The sequence below is a fragment of the Coffea arabica genome, chromosome 6e (genome assembly GCF_036785885.1).
Source record: "Coffea arabica cultivar ET-39 chromosome 6e, Coffea Arabica ET-39 HiFi, whole genome shotgun sequence".
NCBI lineage: Eukaryota > Viridiplantae > Streptophyta > Magnoliopsida > Gentianales > Rubiaceae > Coffea > Coffea arabica.
In genome coordinates this window covers 8,243,593-8,269,739 of record NC_092321.1, presented here as the reverse complement: position 1 = coordinate 8,269,739, position 26,147 = coordinate 8,243,593, and the positions used below count along the sequence as shown (strand labels likewise).

At 36.7% G+C, this 26,147-nt stretch overlaps 3 protein-coding genes across 8 annotated transcripts; 2 read left to right on the top strand and 1 right to left on the bottom strand.

Annotated features, from left to right (window-relative positions):
• The first annotated feature begins 959 nt into the window (after positions 1–959).
• On the top strand, positions 960–5,393 carry LOC113695502 (ninja-family protein mc410). 3 transcript variants are annotated; one of them, XM_027214628.2, is made up of 3 exons: positions 960–1,153; positions 2,243–3,385; positions 4,613–5,393. In XM_027214628.2, exons 2-3 carry the CDS (start codon positions 2,362–2,364, stop codon positions 5,086–5,088), a joined length of 1,500 nt encoding a protein of 499 aa, XP_027070429.1. In that variant the 5' UTR covers positions 960–1,153; positions 2,243–2,361; the 3' UTR covers positions 5,089–5,393. The 3 variants fall into 3 exon arrangements, with proteins under 3 accessions (XP_027070429.1, XP_027070427.1, XP_027070428.1); XM_027214626.2 differs by having other exon boundaries at positions 962–1,153; positions 4,610–5,393; XM_027214627.2 differs by having other exon boundaries at positions 962–1,153; positions 2,229–3,385; positions 4,610–5,393.
• A 2,942-nt stretch (positions 5,394–8,335) lies between these two features.
• On the top strand, positions 8,336–10,380 carry LOC113695548 (E3 ubiquitin-protein ligase ATL42-like). Its single transcript, XM_027214682.2, has one exon. It carries the CDS (start codon positions 8,768–8,770, stop codon positions 10,148–10,150), a length of 1,383 nt encoding a protein of 460 aa, XP_027070483.2. The 5' UTR covers positions 8,336–8,767; the 3' UTR covers positions 10,151–10,380.
• A 3,331-nt stretch (positions 10,381–13,711) lies between these two features.
• LOC113697465 (protein phosphatase 2C and cyclic nucleotide-binding/kinase domain-containing protein) lies at positions 13,712–25,246 on the bottom strand. 4 transcript variants are annotated; one of them, XM_072054925.1, is made up of 17 exons: positions 24,740–25,225; positions 23,214–24,427; positions 20,951–21,082; positions 20,613–20,843; positions 20,366–20,491; positions 19,036–19,098; positions 17,850–17,932; positions 17,176–17,407; positions 16,489–16,799; positions 16,296–16,380; positions 16,135–16,201; positions 15,609–15,886; positions 15,468–15,533; positions 15,202–15,332; positions 14,487–14,640; positions 14,143–14,400; positions 13,712–14,055 (listed from the first exon to the last, which is right to left on the bottom strand). In XM_072054925.1, the coding sequence occupies exons 2-16, from the start codon at positions 24,240–24,242 to the stop codon at positions 14,155–14,157; spliced, it is 3,234 nt and encodes a 1,077-aa protein (XP_071911026.1). In that variant the 5' UTR covers positions 24,243–24,427; positions 24,740–25,225; the 3' UTR covers positions 13,712–14,055; positions 14,143–14,154. The 4 variants fall into 4 exon arrangements, with proteins under 4 accessions (XP_071911026.1, XP_027072898.2, XP_027072897.2 ...); XM_027217097.2 differs by having other exon boundaries at positions 13,712–14,400; positions 15,468–15,482; positions 24,740–25,228; XM_027217096.2 differs by having other exon boundaries at positions 13,712–14,400; positions 24,740–25,224.
• Positions 25,247–26,147: the final 901 nt, after the last annotated feature.

Below are 26,147 nucleotides of genomic sequence, written 5' to 3'. Positions count from 1 at the left end.
GCGCTAGTTGGCATGGGTTTAAGTAAGAGTGCAGTGATTGAGAGTCATATTTGAAGTTTAGGGATCAAATTAAGAATTAGTGTATAGTTTAATGTGCAAAATGGAATTATTCCCTTCTTCATTACCCAGTGAGATAATATTTTTTATTTATTTTTTTATTCATAGACTATGTTACGCCGTACAAGAAAAAAGGATTAAAAAACGAAGAGTCAGAGAGTCAAAAAGCTAATCCCTCGTAAGGAAGAAGGGAAAAAATGAACGGTTTGAAGCTTGAGGCAGTGGGACCATGTGAAATACTTGACTATGCGTTAAATACCCAATGCATAAAATGAGTTTTTAATCCATCCATGTGAAATTATTTTTTAAATTATTTATTTTTATTTTTTTGTCAACACTCGAATCCTGGACAAGTCAGGAAGGTCATCATACCCTATCAAGGGGGAGCGGACCGCTCGAGCTATCCTGTGGGGGCAGAAGACCAACCACGTAAAGTGGCAAGTTTGTGGGAGGCAGGAGTTGAACCCCTGACCTCCAGTATCATCAAAGAAGGTGATGACCACTGGACCAAATGACCAGTGGCTTTGAACGTATAATTGTAGTTGTAAAATTATTCTTATCAATCGTTATACCATATCAGATCATACTACAGTAAGGTGCTAAAGTAATAATCACATATCTCTATTTAGTTGGTTAATTAGGAGTTAGACTGAGTTTATGCGATAGTTTCGTCGCAGAAATCATTAATTGGAACCGCACCAAAAGTTAGAAGTTAGTGGATGATAATGGCCAAAAATAAAAGTTAAAAATTAAATATACACTAATAAAAAAAAAAGATTTTAAAGATGAAATTGGACACTTTTCCTAATTTAAAATATTAAATTGTAGGGAGTAGGAAAGATGGACAAAAAGCAATGATGAATTATAGAATTCCATGGCAACCACGTGCTCAAACACTTCACCAGGGAAAAACAATTAATTAATATTAAATGGTCCCCATACACTCTCCTCATTCCCATTGCCCTCACTAAAACAACCACCATTTCCATTCCACCCCCAAACAGCCCAAGCACCAAACCCTTTTTCGGCGGCTCTCTCAGTATCGGTTCTAGCACCTCTGAGCTTCACAAAGGGGTTTTGAATCAACCACCATCAGGTATATCTTGTCTGTTTCTTCTTTGTTTTTTTTTCTTTTTAATCTGGGTTTTGATTATACGTACTAGTTTCAGCTTAATTTATCCATGATTTCATCCTTTTTTTTGTTTGCTGGGCTTGATTAATTCATGTCCTATCTCAACTTGGTTTGTTTCATTTCTTTGTTTGCACTGGTCCTCGGTACTTGTGTTTCACACTAGGTAGGTATATCTGTAAACTTAATTTAATGATTCTTGTTTCGGTTTTAGTCCATCTTGATATGTTTTACCTGTCTGATCTTTCCCCGGAATCATTTTTTACTCTTTCTTTTCTGTTGGTTTTGATGAATACTAAGCAGATATAATTTTTTTTCTTGATATGTGGGTTTTGGGTTTCAATGTTATCCGTATTCGGGTATCAGATCTAATTGTATTTGCCCCTTGAGTAACTGAGGTTATTCATGACTAAGTCGCGGTATGCGAAAGATTAGTTAAGTTGGTTAGTTTAGCTCTGTCTCAGATACTGAATATTGTGATGCTGGACGAGTAAGTTCAAGTTATGTGCATACTTAAAATTGAACGAGGCTGGTTTTTTGCTCTTTTACCAAGTCTTGCAGGCTGCTTAACGCAAAATTGTATGCTTACTCTGACTTTGGTTAGACCTTCTAATTGATGATTTCAATGACTTTTATAACTTAATATGTAGGTGTCGTTAAGGTGGTGTTTTTACAGCTATGATGCTTATTTATTACTACTTGTTTTCAAATATGGCAATTTTCATTTTTTATTATCGTAGTTTGCTTAAACTGGATAAACATCAGGAATTATTGCCAGAATCATTCCCGCATTAAGTTGAAAATTCATAAATTTGCACCTTTTGGTCTCCATAACATAACTGTTCGTATGTTAAATAAGATTTTTTGTTGGGATGGCCGTTAGAGTGACTGATACGGGTACATCAGTTTTCATATATATGTTTTTTCTCCTCTTAGCTTGTATCGGGCCGATAGAACACAAGCATCATTTTTCTTGCGTCTTCTAGTTGTTAACTATTATTGGGATTTTGCTTACCCACAATTCCTTTTTCTCAAATCTAAGATGGATTTGTGCAGATGTTTAAGCTTATGGTCTGTTGCTACATACCTGAAGTGCCTTCTTAGTGAGAGCATCCAAATAATTCTGGGATCAGAGTGTAATTGCATTCTGATGAAAATCTGACTGTTAGACCAAGATGGAGGATGATAATGGCCTAGACCTGAGCTTATCTCTTCCATGTGGTGGAGATAGTAATACGTCTAAGGGTAAAATTGGCACTTCATCAGAAAATAGGTCAGACATTAGTGACAGAGATACCAAATTGATCAATGAATTTAAACAGTTTCTTGATGGCGGCAACATGCAAATTGTCTCTGGAATGGTGTCTCAGGGGATTGATTCTGCGAAACCTGAGATTTTCTTCAGCAACCTTTCAAACACTCCTGCTGATGTAGATACTTCTAAAAACATCAACAGTGGCGTATTTTGGGCTGTAAATGATAGGCCTACTGAAGGTGAAGAAAATAGGACAGATATTCGTGAAAAACGAAAAAACGTTTTTGGCGAGACAAGTAAACCAAAGAAGCATGAGAAAGAGACTGACGGTAGTGATCTACAAGACAAGGCAAGGGTGTCTTACATTTCCATAAATACTGATGATGGTTCGACCGCAGAAAATGAAGATGTTGCAGATTCAGAAGCTGAGGCTTCAACGTCTAGGCAGCATATGTTGCACCAGGATGATTTAGCGAAACGATATGCCGGAACTGCTCTATCTGAGGGGCGCAAAGATTTCCATGGGATATCTGAGTCAAATGTTGGAGAATTACCAGGACAAAAGAGGTTTATTATTACATCAGAAAGGGAATTTAAGGTTGGGAACATGCCTCAGAGTGTCCAGTTCCCTGTCCAGTCGGGTAACATTGTGAGCATGTCTCAGCCACTGCCTGCAAAGGACTCTAAACCTGATGGTGTTGCCAGCAGACAACTACCTAACATGATGCAAGTTATGGCTGCTACGATCAGCGATAGAACTGGAGGCCAACCTGTATTGCCTGCAAATGCACCATTAGTGGTTAGCTACTCTTCGGTCCCGCTTCCAGCACTAGATAAAGATAATTCTAGGCCAGTGGTTTCTCATCTGCAGATCCACCCATCCTTTGTCAACAGGGTTTCAACACACTCAGATAAGCACATGGATAATCTGAAGATAAGTCAAGGTTTTCTCATACCCTTCCTACCTTTCTTATGAGTTGCAAGTCTTCAGATCTTGCTTTTGTAGCATGATAAAATACCTAGAGTATTAGGTAAGAAAGATTGTTGGTTCAACATAATTACACAAAAGTTGATAATGCTTTATTGCTGTGGCAAGAAGTAAGGGATGTAGAGGTAGCGGTAGCTTTTGCCATTTGCTTTCACTGTTGTGAAGTGTAATGGAACTTAAGATATGTTTTTGTTGAATGTGCCTATAAATTTGATTATTTGTCAGAATTTTGGATAAGGACAATTTGAAGTTGAAAAAATGAGATCAACATTCTAAGAATTTGATGTCTTGCTAGTTAATAAATCAGTCATCAGATTGGAAGAATGAGGCCATCCATTGCACTCTATTTAAGGATTAACCCTTGATTTCTATTCTATGATTGGTGATCATAGAAGTCCCCTTTACCATTCTGTATAAATCGGCTATTCTATTTGTATTCGATCCGAGCTCTTGGAATTGGATGTGCATGTTAGAGAGAGGTGGAGCAGCAGCCGCGTTGTCCAGTTATTTGTTATGAGAAAAAAAAATGGGAGGCAATCATGTAAAGAAGGAACATATTGGTCTAGGGAAAGAATGAAAAGCAGAGTGGTGTGTGATAAATGGCAATGCCAATTTTGGCTCCTGTTAAAACTTAATATATTGGCTATCCCTGGCTTCATCGATTGGACATTGTTCACTTGCATGAAGATAAACTTCAACTTTTGTACCATGTAATGTCACCAAAATGTGAGGTTGATTTAGTGATCCTTGAAGGTTTTCCTTGTCTGGAAAAAAAAGGTGTTTACCTGTTTCTGTGTTAGTTTCTTGGGTTGATACATCCAGAAAAGGAAGCAGTGAGGGAGTAGTTGTCAGAGATGTTATAGTAGTTGGCCTCTTTTGGTTGTCCAACTTGTCAAAAAAATGTAATGATTTGGATACATCTGCTTAAAATCTGTGTACGAGCACCATTTGCTGAGCTGCAAAATCAACCTTCTTTAGTTCTCTGGTTTCTTGTCGTGTTTATGATTTATGGAAGCTTTATACTGTTGGAAGAACATTAATTGATATTAATATATGCTTTTCTAGACTTGAATACCTTTTTTTTTTTTGGGAGGTTCATTTTATTGGTTATTGGATTATCGAATGGCTGCTTATTTATTTGAAATGAGGTTCTTACAACTGCTTATTTATTTCCCTTCAGTAGTTCCGCAAAAGATGCCTGAATCTAAGCAACACGATGGGAAAGGATTATATTATGCCATGGGGAATGGTAAGCTGCTGGCGGAGGGAGGCGCTTCTACTCAGACAGAGGATGATACGAAAGGAAGCAAAGGGTCCATCAGGCCAAAAGACAGACCTGAGCCACCAAGAACAGAAGCGTTTCCTTCTGAATATCCGACCATAAAGCCAGGTATTGCTGCGGAACTGAAATTTGGAGGTTGTGGTTCGTACCCAAATTTACCTTGGGTTTCTACAACTGCTCCTGGCCCAAATGGCCGAACAATATCAGGGGTAACCTACAGATACAGTCCTACGCAGATAAAGATAGTATGTGCTTGCCATGGTTTGCACATGTCCCCTGAGGAGTTTGTTAGGCATGCTACTGAAGAGCCTGCAAAGCCAGTTACTGGTACAGGTGTATTACCGACTAGCAATCCTGCGACCTCAGCTCAAAGCTGATTTAGCCACGGAGAAACGCTGCTTTCTGCATGGCTAGTTATAGTTGTCAAGATGCAAGAAAAGAAAGCTATGTTTTTAATGAGGTGTTGTTTCAAACTCATCTCGCCAATGAAATTTTAGAAGCAAATATTTTGTTTGAATGGCTGAGGCTGCAGCAATTGATATGGTATCCCGCAGGATTATGTAATAACCCTTTGGTGCATTTTTTGGTCAAATATGTCATGAACAAAGCATCCATTGCATTTAACGGTAGTTCAGAACATTGAATCTTCTGTACATTATGCATGAGGGAGCCCTTTTTGATATGTTTTGAAGTGTCTATGAGGATGCACCTGATCGTCTTATTGGTGGCCACTAGGATGAAATTTCAGCAATTCCAGAAAGTAAAGTTCTCAGGTAGTACAGTACGGGTCTATGAATTAATTAACTTAACCATTGCTAACATTGAGTGCATTGAAGGGGTAAATTAAATTCTAGGAGGGTGGCAATTTTAATTCATTTGCGTAGTCCTGGTTCATTAGACAAGAATTTGGTAAGAGCATAAGGTTGGACTGCGTTTGAGGAGGGTAAACGAATAAATCCAATTGGAGATGGAAGGGTGGATCGGCCCAAAGGAAAAAACGACGCAAGAAACAAGCGACTCCTCCTAATTATTCTTATTGATTCGGTTAAAGTCTGAAAGTTGGAACAAACCAGAAAAATACTAGGGCTGTCAATCGGGTCTAATGAGCCAGGCTTTGATAAGATCGAGTTCAGCTCATTTAATTTGTAATATTTTCGGGTTTCGGGCTATGAGTTTCGAGTTAATAAATGTGAATTTGATACTCAACTCACATAATATTCGGGTTGTGAGCCTTATTCAGGCTTAACCCAAACTCACTTATTACTCCTTAATTTTCTTAATATAATTACTATAACTATTAAGTTGTAAAACTAATTTAACATTTACAAGACTACAATATTAAAACTAAACATGAACAAATAATAATTCTTAAAAAGTATATAAACCAAAAAATTTTCAGCAATATTTATATTTAATTCGTTCAAAATACATGAAAAATAGTAATAAAACATGCGGTCATAAGCCAATACATCTTTAAAAGTTGAAACTTTTTTATAACCATGTGATTTGAATCCAAATATGCTTGATGATTTGTGTTTCTAGACAAAAAAGAAATTAACCAATATTATGCCAACATAAAAATTTACTCAACTAATAAGAAAAATTAGAGGTTCGATTATACATTACTAATATTGGCTCTCAAGAAAGCTTATAGAAGAGTCTTCAGATGTATTTTGTGTTTTGTAATTTATATATATTTAGTATTTAGTAATAATATATTTGGATATATAATTATATATAATATAAAAATATAAATATTATATATATAAGTAATTAAAGGGTCGGACCTATATCGGGTTTGAGCCTAGTGAGACCCAAACTCGACTATTTTTTTGGTTCAAACTCAGATCGGCCCACTAAAAGGTCGGACTCATCGAGCATTTTATCGGGATGAACGGGTCGAGTTCGGGCTGACCCAACCCTACTTACGGTCCTAAAAAATACTCAATGCCGACACATTCTATAGCAATCCCTTGACACAAAGTTCTGTACTGCATAATCATCATTCACGGAGTTGATCGTTATAAAAGTTTTTTTGTTTGTGAAAAAGAGGGAAACGGCAGTGACGTCAAAAAAAAAAAAAAACCCAACTAGGAATCAAGAAAGACAAATGTCTGATGAGATCGTATAACATCAATTGATGTCTGGGGTCAACTTTGTTTTCTCATGCATGACACAATTGTACAGACTTGAGTTTCTGTACTGTACATGCAAAAAATTGTAGATTTCTACGTTATGGATGGCCTGATTCCATGTATCAATCAACATGGACGATTACAATTGGCTTTTATTAAACTGCTGTGTTTTCCCTGTCGAGCCGCCACCCTGAAGTGATGGCCAGTGAGTCGTCAACACAGCACTGCCTTATTATTATGTGACCTGTGTATGTATGGGATGTTGAATTCAAAGCATCCCCTGCCCAGCCAATTATTAACCAATTCTTTTCCAGCCAGAACCCGTTTGGACAAGGCTTTAATTTTCGTAAAGTCAAAACTCAAAAGTCAGGGTTTGGCATCATCATACTTTGAGCTGGGAACAGATTTTTATACTTGTCTAATTTGCTAAACACAGGGCGGATTATTAAACACTAAAGAAGAAGAAGAAGAAGAAGATAAAACAATGAGTTGCATGAGCATGCATTATCTGTCATGCTTGTGTCATGAGAGATTATGAACAGGTAATTATCCTCCATGTCATGTGCAACAATGCCGGATTTCGTGCTCTGTTTTCGTTCATTCTCTTTTTGTTGGTGCATTCCAAGAACAATAAAATAATAAAAAGAAGAAACTATTATGAGTAGAAGAAGCTGGCGGAAATTCAGAATAGTCATTGTACACATTCAAAGAAGTGGGAATGATCAGCTAGCATTTAATTTAAGGGGCAAAAGAATGACTAGCTAGCTACTAGTAGTTCGATCTAAATTGTTCTCGAAGAAAAACTTGCTTTTGCATGAAAATAATTATGCCATTCTTGGCTTAGAAACAAAATGGTCCATTGCCAACTGCTTGAATTTGAAAGAATAGACGGAACAAAACTAAAACGAAAATTATGTAGGGACTTGAAAGAATCTGTCCCATCTTTCTTAGTTTAATAATGCAAGTGATCAAATAAATTGAAAAAAAAAAGAAAAGAAAAGAAAAGAAGCTTAAGCATATCAGTTTGTAAATCAAACCAAATTTGTATTCATTCACATGGCCTTGTCTTGTAGGCTAGTTCAGGTTTTGCTACGAACCAAATATAATATTGTTTATTAGTTGACCCTGTTTTGGGTTTAAATCGTGGGCTTCCATAATTAGAATTTTTAATCATTTCAAAAAGGGGTAGTATTATATTAGTCGGTGGCAGTTTATTACTAGCCACCTATAATCTCAATTTATCTGACTTCAATCAAGAAGATTGCTTGTGGTGAAATAAATAACTTTTCGATGCACTATAGAATTGAATCGAATAGTTCATAGCCATTGACTTTTTTAATGAAGTGACCAGACGGCTAGTTCTATTCTATTTCTATCTAGAGTGTTCAATCGGATAAGTGCATGTAAAACCTCACCTAATCACTCTTTCATCCTTTTCCCAATACACAAAAGATATATATATTTCTTAGGCGAAATGAGTACGAATAATCACAAAAAGAAAGTGGAGTATTTGTTTTTGGGGGAATTCAAGGATTAATTAGAACATCAATACCACCGAAGAATATTCCAGGGCTTGTTTTTTTTGGTTCAAGTTCTGCATGGTTGATCTAAATTTCAAATTTAGCAGCCAATCATATTTGCAGTTGAGGATGAGTAATATAGTGCTGTGAGGTGATGTCAGGTTGAATGTGTTAAAAGACCATAAGCCATCCCCACTTCTCCATCATTATCAGAACTTGAACCTGTGCACCAAACACAACATATATTTATTACCCCAAATTGGGACACAAGAACAACCTACACATGAAGAAACCAAGAAAACTGACCATCCAGAAAGGGTATACTCTTCATATTAAATACTTGCTTGCCAAACCAATGTCAAACTAACCTTTTTTTTCAAGCCATTCTGCGCCAGGAGGTAATGTATCTTCAAGAAGGATGCTCTCTGCGCAAGTGTGGACTTCTTCTAGGCAAGTTTCAACCTTTCAATCATCTTTCCATGAATTCGCTGAGTTTGTGTATCTGTTTTCTTCATCTTGCGCTCTTCCAAGTTAAAGCACAGACATCTGCAAATCAGTATGGAGTAGCTTCACCAGATGCGGTCTCCAATTTTCAGCCTAGCCTCGCTGTGGTGATTGGCATCCTCGCTATCATGTTTTCTTTAACTTTTATCCTCCTGCTATATGCAAAGTTCTGCAGAAGCACATCATCCAACTCTGTCCGCACTAACCTGCAAATTACAGATGGCCTGCCTCGTTCAAGGTCACGTTTCTCAGGAATTGATAAAACTGTTATTGAATCCCTTCCTTTCTTTAGATTCTCTTCTTTGAAGGGGTCCAGAGAGGGGCTTGAATGTGCAATCTGCTTATCAAAATTCGAAGATATTGAAGTTCTTCGGTTACTGCCAAAGTGCAAGCATGCCTTTCACATCAATTGTCTTGATGAGTGGCTAGAGAAGCACTCAAGCTGTCCACTTTGCAGGCATAAGATCAGTGCCGATGATCTTTCAAGCTTCACTTATTCGAATAGTTTGAGATTCATGTGGAACGAAGCAGAGCTAAAAGAGGAATCCAACATGGAGCTTTATGTTCAAAGAGAAGAAAGTTGTCTGGGATCTTCAAGATTTAGTATTGCCAGCAGTTTTAGGAAAACGGGAAAAGATGTGAAGGAAGACGAATTGCCGATTCAGCTAAATGGCGATGCAGACGAAAATGGAAAAATCTTTCACAAATTTAACCACAAAATAGTTGTCTCTGATGTTGTCCTCATGAAGAATCGTTGGAGCAATGTGAGTTCTGCAGACCTGATGTTCTTGAATTCAGAGATGCTTAATCACGTGTCAAGTAACAGATTCTCCGCTTTGGAATCGGGTATTACCGGGCAATCGACTCCAACAAGAGTGATTGGAGATGGTGAACTGATGAATATTAAGCAGGAAATGGACAGAAAAAGAGAGTTTGAGATCAAGTTCAGCAAAATCCAGCACAATGATTCATTTCCACCATTACCAAACTTTGCAAGAGCTTCATCAGGGTCTAAAGGGGATTCAAGAATTAATGAATCAAATGTCCTGAATCCCTCTGAGAAGAGATCCATGTCAGAGATAATAGTTCATCCAAGATTTAGAGAGTTCAACACCAGGAATAATGACGATAGAGAGCCATTCAATCCAGAGAACAGTGTGAAGGAGGAAAAAATAAGGAGACTTTGGCTGCCAATCGCAAGAAGAACAGCTCAATGGTTTGCCAACAGAGAGAGAGGATCAACTCAGCCTCAAAACACAAGGCAATCTTTGAATGCGTAAACATCCAATATAAAGTCTCTGCCGTATTCAGGGATTTGAAGTTCTTGAAATCTGGTGCAGTTTTGGATTCTGGTTTTTGGTTAGCCACTCGTTGAAATCCTCTATAGATAGTAGAATTAGTTTGATAGGTACTTTCTTCTTCTTCTTGTTTTTTTAATAGTCTTTTGTTGACATATTTTCAGCTGCTAATTGACTTGTCACAGAAATAAACATGAGAATACTTGCATCAACATTGTACACAAAATCACTTAGGTTAATATTCATAATTCGGGCCTCCAGAAGTTTGAAGTGATGATCATTGATCACCTTATAATTGCAGTACGAAGTTAGTGCCTAATAAACAAGGCTTCCGTTCTGCGTCCCTCTGTCTTTTATTGCTGCCCACGTTGCAAATATATTATGATACTGTATCCATTAGAAAAATAAAGCACTTGAGCAACAAGCTCCGCGCTCGCCCCGGTTTCTTTTCTGGTTCCTTCAATCAAGAAGGACTATTTAACGTGTAACTCCTTGCGTGGGAGAAGCCCTCTGATTCCCCTCGTTTTTTTTTTTTTTTTTTTTCTTTCCAAATTTGTTGACGAAAACAAGAATTATGGTCTGGTTGAGACACTACTATAATATTTCTCAACTTGTATACTTCAGAACATAGATAATATCTCACTATCACCAACCCCGTATAGGCTTATAGCAATCTCTAGGTAAGTTTGGGTCGATGAATTTAACGAAAGACTTTGAAATTCATCCAAATCGAGCTTGTTCAATTATTAAAATATATTTCAAATATTATAATAATTGATAATTTACAAATTCAAATACATTCTAAATAATGTAAACAATTAGAGAGATTTGAAAAAAATCATCCATCCAAACGCAACCTATACTCCTAGTTCTTTGATTGATGTGATTCTGGTCAATAACCAATCCAGCAAGAAATCAGAATACTCGTCACCCCCATCCATGTCGTTCTCGCACATTACCCACCACAGCGCCAACGTAAGAGATGATTCCACTTTCTTTGTCGTTAATCAAGAAATTACTAAACGTTCAAGCATGTTTTAAGTAGTCTTCCGTTTTTAGAAAGGCAAAAAAAAAAAATTGAAGCCGATCCCTGGTCTCTCTCGATCGTACTTCTTAATCCAAACCGTAACTTATTAACTAACAAGTATTATGGACGTCAAATGATTTTCTAAACATAAATTATACGAAACAAAAAGGACAGGAAAAAGCAAAAGTTTCTTGGACTTGACCGGTGCAAATTTTTTTTTTCTTGTTTTAATTTGGAGGTTTATTAAGGACTTTTGTCATGAGTGTATATATATATAAAGTCCAATTGTTGTCATTGAAAATGACTTATCATCATCATATTCACTTCTTTCTCATTCTAATATAGTAATAATTACTACTTACTAGGTGCTTATTTAAGTGTTGTCTGAGCCAATGAATATGTTGGTCTAGAGATGATACAACAACTGAAATGGAGGTTTCTGAAAATTATGATTCTCCCGACTTCTAATCATAATTTTGTATTTATTCCACAATCTTTCAGTTAATTGTAAAATATGTTATTATTGGTATCATCGACATGGATTAATTCTACTTTAAACCAAAAAGAGAGAGAAAAAAAGAAAAAGAGGACCGGAGTGCCAGTTTCTTGGTAATTATCATTATTGACTTCTCTACACTAAGAAGAAAAGAAAGGGTAAATCCTTGAAAATAAGGACCGGAGAGGCAGCACTAGCAGTTCTCTTTGACCTTTTAGCTTAGTTTTCGAAGTAGTTAAGTTAGATGTATTAAACCTAATCCACATCATCTAATTAGTATTGGGATTAATAAAAAAAAAAAAAGGCCTCTAGTCATTATTGTTGATTCTAATCAACCTACACTTGTATTAAACGAATTGAATTTGTCTAAAAGATGACACTGGAACTATATATATATATATCTATACATCTTTCTTTCATCATCACAAACCTGTCATTTAAAGCTTATATCACCGGAAAGAGATGGGCACCGGATTGAGGAACGGATAGAATTATACCTTTTTTTTTTTTTCAAAAAAACAAAGAAGTATCTTTCTGCAGGAAAAAGATAAAACAAGATGGAGTGATGTCATGTATAATGTCATCGAAAACCCCTTCCTAAAATCCACCTAGGTATGTTTGTTTCCCGGAATTGGCACTAGGATTTCGAGTTTAGATGGGTGTTTTTGTAAAACATTCCTTCACATAAGGTAGCTGAGATGATTAAAAGTAAGTATGGTCACAAATAAAACGTGAAGGTTCGCAAAAAAATAAAATGTGATATCAGATGAATGAAGACATACTATTTAGATAAATTTTTTAAAATAATACTGTAACACTTCTTCTGATGCGATTATATCAGGTATATATATATATTAAAAAAAAGTAATTGATGCTCTTGAATCCCCCTCATTCTAACTTTTCGTTGCAATTGGTGGATAACGCTAGTGCTTTTTTTTTTTTGTTGGTTCACTCGAGCCCAGATAGGTTGAAGAAGATTTCAGCTTCTCTGATAGGATAGATCAAGATGCAGCTTCACATATGAACAAAGGAATAATACCACTTGTCAGCAGTCCTGTTTGTGGAGGTGGGGTAAGAGGTGGTCTCAAAGCTGCTCAAATTAGGAGGCCTAAGCAGCCACAAGTTTGGTACAAGGCAGGCAGATTTGGACCCTCTTCGATATTCCTTTTGCTTCACGGTCTTTGGACCACAATCGGCAAAAAGGTTACTCGTCTAGGATTTTTGGGGCGAATTTCTTAATTTTTCTTCAAGCTTCAGAGAGTTTTAAATCTCAGAGAAGATTCAATTTTCGGTTGATAAGCATGTATGTGGCCAATATAGTGTAAATTCCTTAAAACATGATCTATTTTCTGGATATTTGAAATTGTCAAGATTTAAATTCTTAGAATTGAATAGACCCCAAATGGTGATTCAGAAATATACTAGGAGCGTTGCCGTGCAAAACAGAGAAGTTTATGCAATCATGCATAGGGTAATGTGGAGTTGGGCAAAAGATAATTTGGACTTTATGATGTTGTTGGTGTTTGCTAAAGGAATATAGGACGCAGGCGGGCAGAGGGACGGACAGATTCTGTCATTGTCCTTCCGGTTTTATTTTCTTTCTGATGGGGTTAAAGCCATGCATGCAAATGAGTGACAAAGTTCCTTTCCTTGCCTCATATGAAAACGCTTGCGGAACATAAATTTTTTTTTTTTTTTAATTTGGCAATTGAGCGAACAATTTAAAGCTCAAAAAGGGATGGTCAAAATATGGCCATAAGTTCTTGATATCTTGGGAACTGGAACTGTGGAAGGTGGAGTTTGCTGGTCATTTTATTCAAGAATCTAAAACCGGGCGCGGAGGAATACTTGTCAAGGTTTCAAAAAACAACCTGAAATGCAGGCTGATGTTTTAGGTTCTTTTTTTTAACCCAAAAAAAAAAAGATAATGATAAAGTAATAGTAGAAAGAAATAAGACACAGAGATATCAAGAGATATAATGCAAAAAAAAAAAATGGTAATATATTCACAGGAAGAAAAGAAAAAAAAAATAACACAGATGTTTTTGATATCCATCAAAAAAGTATTCCACATATCTTAATTCCAGAGGTAACAATCGTTAATCATTTTACCAAGAGATACAAGAAACCTATTATTAACTGAGAATTTCTGGAACCTTGCTAAACTGCTATCTATCTGGCAATTGCATTCTTACAAGCATCTCCACTCTCATTAAAGAAATGGGACAGAAGAAGCAAGAAAACCACTCAAATCATTTGCATTTTGAGTTATGTACAGAGGGAGCAACCTGTTAATTGGTTTTATCAGCGAGTGGTTCTCTATAGCAAAGTAAGCAACACGAGGCATTTTCTCCATGCTACCACCTAAAATACAGGTGAGATGATCAAGAGGTTGTATCTTGGCACTTCAGCCAATGAAACTTGAATGCCAACAAAGTCAATTTTGCATACCAAAGCAAATTTCTACCAATCCTCCAGCCATTCTGGGTTGTTAAGCTCTTCCAGGTCGTTAACAGGAGAATTAAGTGGGGATGCATTATCTTCAGAAGGGCTTTCCATGTGTTGATTTATACGAGAGAATATTTCATGAGGAGTTGGAATTGTACGTTCTCTGACTCCTTTCCAATCCACGCCATCAAACCATGGATGACTTTTTAGAGAGCCAACCCCTCCACTTCCGAGTCTTAAACTTTCATTTACTTCAAGTAACTGAATTGAATTGGAATCATCAGTTCAATCCCTCCAAACTTAAAAGGAAATCAATAAAAGTAAATACTTGAATGTCTCAGTGATACCTTTGTAATAAGGTCAACAGCATGGTGACTAAAAGTTTGTGGAAGAGTTAGCTGTCCTTTTGCAATTCTTGCATACGTAAGCTCACTTTCTCTCCATGATCCAAATGGCATTTCACCTTGTAACATGAAGTAGATCAGGGTTCCCAAAGCCCACCTGTGCAAATTCCACCAACACAGTCAGAGAGTGCCAAGACAGATTCAGGTAGTGAATGTTGCTAAATAAATGTTAAGGCCAAAAAGTAACTAAAAATGTCTAGTGGAGATCAGCAGCTCAAGCCTAAACTGATTTACCATAAAGTGTTTAAATGGATTCTGCGAAATCTAAATAAGATGACTTTCCACTTTGCCAAACTGGACTTAGTTAACCAATTTCCTTAAACATGAAATGATATTTGGAAAGTGAATATCAAAAGCACAAGCATGATGGTTTTAGTTAAATCTTGAATTCATCTGATGGCAGACACTTAATATTCTACTTGCATCAATCGCTTCGTGTATGCAATTTTGTTATGCTTTTCCAATGCATGTGCAACCTCAGAAAATATCACATAAACTTCTGATGTACTATGTTTTTGCCCTCAGCTTCATATCACAAAGACCAGTTTACTTATAAAAAAGGGAGTTGCTAGAACAAGTATTTACCAATGTCATTGGTTGCCCTTACTACAATACAGCACTACTATGAAAAAGGATGCAAGTGAAAGTGGTTATTTACCAATCAGCAGGAAAACCATGCCCTTTCCCTTGGACAATTTCAGGAGCTAAAGAGTCTGCAATCCCACAAATTGTAAAAGTTCTCTCACCAGCCGCACCAGAAAACTTCTTCCCAAATCTGAAGTCTACTAGCTACAAACGATAAAGCCAATAAATTTAATTGCATTCATCATGCCAACTATTTTAAGTGTATATAGACACGTAAGATCAAATTACAACGTGGAAATTGCTAAAAAGCATGCAATAAAAAGACCGGTAAAACTGCACCTGTATATATCCCATCTGGTCAAACATTAGAACATCAGGAGACACACCTCTGTAAAGAATGCCAATCTGAAATTGATAAAACCACATTCAGACGAAAACAGGTTTTGTCCTATCATCAAGGGTTCCTTGAAAAAGAAATACCTTGTGCAGATCTTCCAGAGCAGTAACAACACAGGCAGCACAGAACTGTGCACATGGTTCATCAAGTGGGCTCTGAAGAATAGAAGCTAAAGAGCAAGCAAGCCGTGTATCCAGAAGTATGCCGGCATGTGTTTGATCAGCAGAGGTGCATACAATTCGAGGCACTCCAGCAGATGGGCTTGTGCACATTATCAGATTCTTCTCTTTCAGAACCTGCGTTTGTTTTCCCAGTCTTTTAATCTTCTGCTTGGAAAACCTCTTCAAGCTAAGCAATTTATCTGCAACATAGAGTAGAAAGAGGGAGGTGGTAAATGAAGTTCAGCAAATGAAATCTTTTTTCATGGATTTCTTGCTATTGCTTCATTTTCATCTGACACATTACCTTTTTTCTCTAGCAATCATTACTGACCAGAGTTAAAAGGTCAGCAACCATCACTACTTTCCATTTCAACTATGGTGATAAATAGGAAGAACTATATTTTAGTATTCAAGTCTAAATCCACAAAACATAGAGCAAAACACCAACCTGAGTCTCTCACACATACAAGGCCAATCTCACTGCAATCTGTGGCATACAAGCACGTTCTCCACTCCTAAATATAATCATTAGTGTACAATTTCACTTGTCTTCTCTTTGTTAAAATTTGTTATGCAAATAAGCTAAAGTAAAGCCATGATGTCCCTTACCAAGTCAGAAAGCTGAACCTTATCCAGTGTTGAAGCATCGTACATAGCCATAGATTCTGATAAGCTCACAGGATAGTCTTTTGGCCTAGTTGTTGGTCAAAAATATTGCAAGAGCATTATAAGCCGACAAGATCAATCAAGATAATTACGTGTTGATTTTATGAATCTATTTCAGGACAAGGTCACCACATACTTGGGATCATCCTGTGATAGCTTTGCCAGAGGACCCACAACTGATTCAAACTTTTCTTTTGTTAAGACAGCACAAGTAACATCACTCACAGCAATGATCCTTAGGGATGCAATTTGTTCACCAAGAAGCATCCATTCTCCAAAATAACTCCCCTCAGACTTTTCTACTGCAAGCACCTCATTCTGCAGGTCATCATCCTCCTGGTTTTCAGACAAAAGGCTGGTCGCATTGCTATTTTTCATGGAATCCATGTCAAATGAGATTTTCACCACTCCCTTTTGGATAATATATAAACCCATGAGGTCCTCATTCTGCAAACACAAAGGGAAGGAAGAATTAGGAACAGATATTTGCACTATAATGTGCCGTTAGAAGCATTCATTTCCAATTGATAGTCAAAATGGGAAACCAGGATATTAGTCTATACTGATGTAAAATATACTCAAACAGGGAACAAGTTTTTGTATTATGATGTAAATAAATGTTGCAACTTGGAACTGTTAAGAAAATCTCAAAAATTGTAGGGATAAAAAGTCAAACTGTTAAGAAAAATCTGTTTTTTTTCAAGCAATCTATTCTTGTTAGCGAGGGAGTTCAATTATGACAAGTGTATTACTTGGTAATCTCACCATTCACCATCTCTAAACAAAAGGAGAAATAAGCTATTAAAAAATACTTGATCCTTACCTTTTCAACTATTGTCTGCCCATTCAAGAAAGACACTTCTGAAAGACAATCAGCAATATGACTTAGCTGCAGTATTGTCAACCTTGAGAGAAGATCCACCGACCGTAAAAGCTTCAATGATGACAAATTAGAGAACTCTGACATAAGAATTCCTCTAAAATCTTCTCTCTTGAGCGCCCATAGAGTTCCAGTGGTTACAGCACGAACAGAAGCTTGGAGGGGCTTGTTGTACCTGCAATTTGATGTATTCAAAGAAGAAATTGATTAATAAGAATGACAATCAGCAATGGATTTTAGACTCTTAAAAGCGATTCGTGCTACCTGATATACCAAAATTCCTCCATTTAAATACCAAACCAGATCTACAGAAAAACAACATGAACATCGCTAATAGAGGCTGATAATTTTTGTCTTGAATAATGCATAAAGAGTATGACCACCTTCCATTATTTTATACTAGAAATGAATAACAGACACACTATCAAGCAAATCAGCGTAATTCTGCTTTCTTTCAAGGACATTGTGCTTGTATAATGCAAGGACACTAAACTAGTTTACAGGATTCTCTACTGTAAAAGAATGATCCATGATCAGGCCAAGTCTGAATGAGTGCTCTAATATTCAGAAATAAAAAGTTCATTTGAAATCCATGTGATAGCATAATGAATTCTCACATCAATGCCAGCTCTCCAAACGATGATAACTTCTCAGCTGTGTACCGTTGTAAAACCCTAGGCACTTCCCCATTTTTCTCTTCCTGAGATTTATAGCATCATGTTAAGAGCAAAATTCAACAAAATGAAAATTTAAAGAGAGGGAGGGAGGGAGGGAGAGAGAGAGAGTTTCAGACCAATTGGACTGAAGGACATTTACTTTGATGCAAAGAATATATACAATATCTATACAGTGCCTGTTGTTTTGTGCTATGGATCTTTTAATTTCCAGATAAAAGTGATTACCTACAAAGCTAGGGTTATTCATTACATGTTCAGATTCTTAATCGAATTCAAAACAATTTTGGAAGTTTTAATTGTCTTCCCAAAATGTGGAAGTGGATTTCTTAAATTAACGGTAAAGTTTAAAGGGAAAAATATGGCACTTAAAACTACAACCCCTCCCAAAAATTATGCCACAGCTTTAAAATCCTCTCCTCCTCCTCTCCTTCTCTTCCCACATTTCAATCCCATACCTGTTGCCATCATTTACACACACTCACACACACACAAAAGAAGAAAACTTGATCTTGAGGGTTGCCGCTGCCATTAGGGGAATATTTGTTTCGCAATTATTATAATTATTTGTCTCCAACTTTTTGCACGAGATGTTTGGATGTTACATCTGTGAATCATTGCTGGTTCTTGTATCAATTTCATGGTTTCTGTTTCCTATTTGAGCAATTTGTGACGGGCTTTTTCTTGAATCTGCTTCTTGTTATTAACTAATTTTTCAATGTCTTGTGAAATACATCTGCTCCTATGACACAGCTAGAAGAAAAAGAAAGAGGGAGGAGGAGCCAAACAAGAAAGAACAAGAAAAAGGAATACGATTAGAATTATTAATATTTGTCTGACTTCCATTAAAAATACCAATATTTGGCTAACTCTAGAAAGCTATTTGCAGAACAAAATAAACATAATAGTCTCAAAAAGCTTTCCCAAGCAAAACTTTTTTCAAGCTAAAAGTTGAGATAAAAACAAGATGAGATTACCACAATGCAGCTTGTAACTTAAGTTAGAATCAAGCAGTTTTAAGTAAATGAAACAAGGTCAATGACTAAATTGAGAAGCAGCTAACAATTATAAGAGCCAGGAAACATGTTCTTATTGGAAATGAGTAATCCCGCATTAAAACTATGATTACCTGTGTGGCCAAGACCTCAAATTCTCCACTTCCAACAACATAAAAACAGTCACCTTCACCACCCTGCAATGTGCTTTATTTATTATCCATAGAGCTTATAATTTCAAAGCAATGATCAAAAGCAGGAAGCTCTCAAATGAAAAGTATCAAACTAAAAACAGGGAAACCATGCAGACACAAGCTTTGAGTATATCGGTTCTATACTTAAAATATTCTGAACACTCTTAGCCTTAAAATAGTCTCGGTAGCTAAAATCAATTATTTATAGAGAGCAGTAACAATTAATCAATTGAGTTTTACCATCTAATCATAGACAAGTTAAACTAGCAATAACAATAGCACTAGTTATGGTTGCAAAACTGAGCCCTTAAGGAATGGTCCAAGTTCAATTGGATTAAGGAATGATTTCAGTTTAAAATTGCCCAGTTCAGGCTCAACTTTGACTTTACCTCTAGGTTCACTAAATTTTCAAGCTGAAAGATGAAAACTTATATGTGGCTACAAGACTTAGTAACAAGCTGGAATAGTTTACTTGTAATTTGTAAATACAAGCATTGTATATGTATACATATACTTGTGTCATCTATGGGACAATATGTGCATTACAAGCATTAGTATGGCTATTCATAATTTTAGACACTAAAGGTTTTTTATCAGGATTATGCTGAGAAAATGTGATATTATATAAGAAAAGAAGTTGGGCTGAGCTTTCAAGCCATGCTTAAACCTAAAGAATATACTATTGCAACTATTTAAATTTTAAGCTTAAGTGTTAATCTTATATACAAGTCGAACTTAATATCAAGATTGAGGTAAAATGAAATTAAAGCCTGATCATATCAAGGCTAAAAACGGTTTTGGCTCCATAGCAGCCCTATTGACATTGATAGTGTTACTTGAAGCATTAGAATAAAGGAAGAAACTCTGTTTCTCTTTTCCCCCTGAGTAGATGAGCTACATATGAATTATACGCCCCTGTCAACAAGTTTAAATCATGCAACTCCTCTTCGTAGCTTGTTTATCAGTACATTCACAGCCTCATCTCAAATCAATTGCTCATACTTAGGTCGATAGATATACAAAGAGGTATTAAACTTAGCTTGTCTACAACCTGTTTCCATAGCTATTTCTAGATTGATCAAGCACAACACTTTGTTAACCTAATATGGTGTCAGAGAGGACTTCATTGTACAAAAACATAGAACAAGATTTCGTCGAATATTAAAATTGCATACAACTGTTAAGTTTACCAATGCTTAACAAGTTGCACATGAAATCAAAGAATATTTTCTTTTGCTACGGAAGCATACAATAATAACAAGAAATTAACCTGCTTCACCACAATGTCTCCTGCTTGAACTTCAACCCTTTGCATGCAATCCAACAAAACTTGACACTGAGAATCTGTAAGTTTTCTGAAAAGAAAATGATCGTGCAATGCCCCTTGAATGTGTGCCTGTCACATAGGATATTATTAGAGTATAACATGTGATGGTCATATAAGACAGTAAGTAAACAATGAATGTGCTTCTTTTCCCAAAACAAACTTATGCTAAATACTAGAGAAAAAGACTTACTTCTTCTTCCCATGTCTTTCTGTGAGCTGGAGAAGAAGGAACCCACATTTGCCCCTTATCCAAAGAACTCTCTATAGCTCGAAGTCGTGCCTTTGACACATCTTGCCTTACACGGTGGATTTTAGAATTCCAGCTCAAAACTGAAGGAGACTCTGATCCTGACACCTCAACAACTTGAGGTAGTGGGGGTCTTAAAACCACATTAGAACTTGGTGATTGAGCAACAGCAGCCTGGAAGAAGATGACCATCCATAAATTAGTTGTTCAGTTGAATAATGGGTATGGTCACTGATTAAATTGAAATATAAGGCCAAAAATGCAAAAAAGGATGCTCTTACCTGAGTTAAGCCACTAATTTGCACAACTATTACAGTAATGTCATCTGTACGAGTTTCATACTGAAGCCAAAGACGATAAGATTCCGCCACAATTGCAGCACAAGCATCACGAGGTTCCTTGTGTTTTACCACCTGGAGATTTTGATAACAGAATAAGTAACTCTTTTGCTACTTAGAATAAAAATGGAAATGATTATGAATGCAACCACCAATTGACTGTGGTTTCGGATAAGCTCATAAAGACAAAGACTTCAAAAAACCAATCAAGTTTAGATAAAGTGTGTCTTATCCCAAAACCCACCCCAACCCATACCCCCAAGGGCCCTGTCTGGACTTACACCAAATAACTAAGATTCAGTTGATGCAGATGGCTGACCAGCAGAGTCAAACAAAAGAAACAGAAAGCGGCATGAACTCTATTTCCACAAAAATGTTTTAGAACAAACAGAAATATCCAATTTTAGATTGCAGAATACCAGAGACAAGGTAGTAAAACCTTCATGCAAAATCAAAGAAATGATTTAACTAGTGCGCACATTTTGCAAACTGGGAAAGAAAAACATAAGATGTATAATATCTTCCCTTTCACTACATAAATTGTATTTCCAATATAGTGCATATCAGTGGCAACTACACACCCAAGAAAAAGAAGGTTTCCAGGCAGGGGGCGGTGAACTTAACCTCTCCCATATGATTATTTGCTCTTTGGTGGCCTTAAAAAATAACCTTCTGAATTCCATTTGGAATAAGATAGAAAGAGACGGTTCTTACCCTATTTAATTGCATCTAATTGTTAGAGTAGAAATAAAGAAACCTTTAATGATTCTCATGCTACTCCAAAAAATTCACGTGTAGCTGCCAAACAAATAAATCACAAGCACAGATCCTTGTTACGATCTTGTTTAATCTATGTCACTGATTAAGTAACTAGGCATTTGGTTTTCCCATTTAACTCTTAAGTCAAGAAACCAAGTACACTGCACCCTCCAGAAATCTTACGCAACCAAATGAAATGGTGGCCTCATGAAATATTAGCATATACCTATCTAAAAGGAAAAACTGAATATTAAGAATAGAATATAGTTGGAAATCTTGATCTAAGCCTATAATGAGCAATTAACTAAAAGGGAGTCATTAACATGCGTCTAATAGCATTAAACAATAATAGCAACAAAACTTAGACGACACCATTGTCGTGTCTGAGTGTTTATTACACCTATTTGGAATGTCTTTATCTGATCTAACCAATTTTACAGCTGTATTGCAATCAACGACAAAGCAGGTCCATAGAGACAGACTGGCTTAAGCAAAGCTCAACATAAATGCAGGATCAAGCTACTAGCGGATTCACTGTGAAAGATGACATTAACAAGGACTATAAGTTACAAGGTATTATTGATCAAACCCAAGAGCTAATAACTTTGCAAATGGTATAACTAAGCTGAGTAAAACATCATATCCTATCAGTCAATCGAATAAAAGTTCCACCTTAGTAAAACAGTAGTTCAATATGAACCTACATATATTTATGACGAAAAATGATTACACAGGTTGTGCAAAATATCTTGTCAACATGTCATGTCACTATTGATTCTTGTTTGCATATCCAAGATTTTTGGATATTACAGCCATTCACAATGCTTATAGCATGTTTAATTTGCTTACAGGAATAACCACAAAGAATGGTAATAAAAGTTCATAAGGACATCTTAAGTTATTAACTTAACACGTATGCTTGCAGTAACAAGGTGAACTATGATTTACATTAATAAATTCAACTGTTTTCTTTTTATTTCCTTTTTTCAACTTCATCATTCTTCTTGACACAGAGGCATTCATCATGTTAACGGCATTTCCCAATGCAAGTAGACAGAAGTTTCAACATTCCAGAGTAATTATAGCAGATCCCTGAAACTAACTTCGCCAGAATGTAAAACATCATATGCATATCAAAAGTGATGATTTACGCCAATGGTCATGTGTGATGTTGGAATTAAGGCTACTCTATCAATAAAAGTGTGGGTACAATAAATTATGATCTCAATCCACGTTTACAATGAAAACTTAAAACACAGTTTATGAGCGCTTCTTAACAGTCACATAACGTCCTTAAGCTTCAAATTCGTATCATATGATATTTGGACTTAAAAATGTGATCAAATAAAACATAGAATCATTAGTCTCCATGTACATAGAACAAAAGTTTTGACTTTGACCAATGCTTCCAAACCACAAAAGATATTAAAATTGTCAAATGTCATACCATGTCCACAACAGACTGGCTGGAAAGGAATTCAAAGACCCCATCACTGGCAAGCACAAAGAAGGGATTATTGGGTGTGAGCTCAAAAACAACAATTTCAGGATTTGCAACGACTCCAATTGTCTCAGCAATAGAATCACCTATACTCCGTGTAAATGCCGTACCAGGATACATCCCATGTTGTACCCACAATCTTGGTGGATCACCATCATCGCTTTCTTCAGTGCCCCAACATTGCTCATCGGGGTTCTTCAGTCCTTCAATTTGATCCAAAGTGAGAACTCTTGCTCCACAAAGCTTAACTCTTTCAAGTTCGTCAGGTCGAAATGGAGTTTGATCAATTGAAAGGTCAACAGCCACAATATCGTCCCCTCTTCTTTCAGCTATAACAGCTCTTGAATCACCTGAGTTAGCAACATAAATTGTTGTACCACGGACCAATATTGTAATTGCTGTAGTCCCACTCATGCTGTCATCCAAATCGTCAGCATGTAACTGAGCATTTGTCGTTAAGAATGCTCCATTACATGCGTCAACAGCATCCACACGAAACTTACCATTCCTAAGCAAATTTTCGCACAATTTCCGCTTAACGAACTGCGAACACTGAGCCCCAAATTCCCCATGGCCGTCAAAAACCCCGAAGAAATGATCACCTGGACTTGTTCCAAATGGAGTATGAATGCAAAAACTGTCTTGGTTAGCTTTATCAAGTGCATCGGGATAGTACCCTCTCTGAGATAGAAATGAGTATCTCAATTCATAATTCCCTGTCGGAACCTTCACAGTCCGTGAGCCTTCCGGTGGCAAAAATTGGGCTGAGACCCTAGACAGTCTACTTATACCTACCTCATGATCCCTAGTTAAACTTGACTGGTTAAACTGATCTCTAACTTCCCCTTCTTCATCTGTAGAAGCAGGTGAGAACACTCGAATCTCAGCCGCTTTAACCTTGTCACTTTCCTTAACCTTGACTTCTCTTGGTGCACATATCTCTCCAATACAAGCCCTTGAATAAGCGCAGCCCATTATTGTGAACACAAAAGCGAGACAAACCCAGATGCCAGAATTCCCAAAACATTCATTAGGCCTTTACAGCTTCAGCAAACAACCGAAGTTTAATCAACCACAGAATACACCACCAAAGCCAAGACTTCCAAAACAGGTCTCCTACAATTCCTCAAGCAGAAAAATCACAAGAGCAATACCCAAGTCTGGGAAATTAAAAAAAAAAAAATCAGTCTCCAACAAAATCTTAACTTGCACCAAAAGAATTACGTTATTAAGTAAAACCCAGAAAAATCCACCATTCAGATTCACTATAAATCAAAATTGTGGCCCGAGTAATGAATTTTATGACATCTAATACAACTAAACTAGAGTGATTGATCCAAAATACTATAGAAAAGAACAGTTAAATGGGAAGACCGAAAAGAAAGTTCAAAGGACAAATATTTAGATTGTGATTAAAACAAAAAATGATGAGAGCAGAGCATTATACTTGAGTGGGGAATTTAGATAAATACCACATTCAATCCAATTAAATGGGGGGGGGAATGATGCTATTGCCACGAGGCTCTGGAGTGATTGTACTGTACTACTTCTGCTGGTGGTGGTGGTGATGATGATGATGATGGGATGGAGTTATAAAGAATCAGGGTGCGTATTGCGCAGCGAGATTGCAATTTAAAATGAGGGGAAAATGGAGGAGACGTAATGGGACTGTGGAGTTGAAGAAGGCAGTAGTCTCAGATCAGTCGTTTTGTCCTGGTCCTCTTGGGGGAGTTGAAAGGAGAAGTAGATGTGTGAGTGAGTGAAGTGTAATAGTGCATGAAGTGGAAGGTTTCTTGGCCAATAGCATTTTTCTGGAGAGGAGATTGAAGGGATTAGGCCACGCGCTTGGATGACTACGCGCCACCGTTTGTGGTGGTTCATGAAGTTTAGGATAATGAAGGGCCCAGTGGTAGCGCTGGAAAGGACATTTGGCGTCCAAATTTAAATGCTATGGTCAGATGGAATTCTTTTCTTGATTGTTAGCTGAACGAGAGGGATTTAATTGCAAGGCTGCAGGATAACATGGGTAATCTCAAACCAACTCATGCAAAGAAGACACATTCATCATTTGTTTATTTGCCTACCCAATTCTGGAGCCGTTGGTTTCACAATTAGCCATTAGGATCCCCAATTAGAATGATTTCACTCTCACAATTAGTATGAGTTTATACTATTTGTCTTGTCCTACATGTCTATTTAGCAAGGTAAATTCAATCCGTCCCTTGAATTGGTGGTAGAGTCACTGTCATGCCTTCCCGTCAATTCGGATTCGAACCTCTTTTGATATATTTATTTATCATACAGCACTTATGTAATACGCCTTACTCTCATCTTCGTGGTTGGTGGATTATTAGTATTACACAGGGTGAGGTTAAAAAAAAGGTGAATTCAATCCAAACCAAAATTTGAGAGGCACTTGATAAGGCCCCTAGGATAACTTGAATTGGTGTAGTGATTGTTGAATTGGAGCAAAGTGCTAATTTGGTGTTTAATCCTTACTAGTAAAAAAAAACCATTAGTTGTAGATCTATAACAGCTCCACGTTGTCTTTCATTGGTATTTTATAAGGAATGATTATAGATAACTTTTACAAAACAATTTTGTAGATAACGGTAAAAGTGTGACAAAAAATTAGGTGAGCATGAAATGTGCTTTAAAAAAAAACAAAAACATTTTCAATGGCCTTTTCTTTACCATTCTCACACCATGATGAAAACCAACATTTTACCATTTTTGGGTACGTGAATTTATTATGGATAACGATCTTTTCCCAACGGCAAAATGTCCCACCCTAGCACAATCCACATTATGCGATCATCTATTGCGTCTTTAAATCCAATTATTCCATCCTTTCTAGACAACAACAGCTGCTATAAAAGT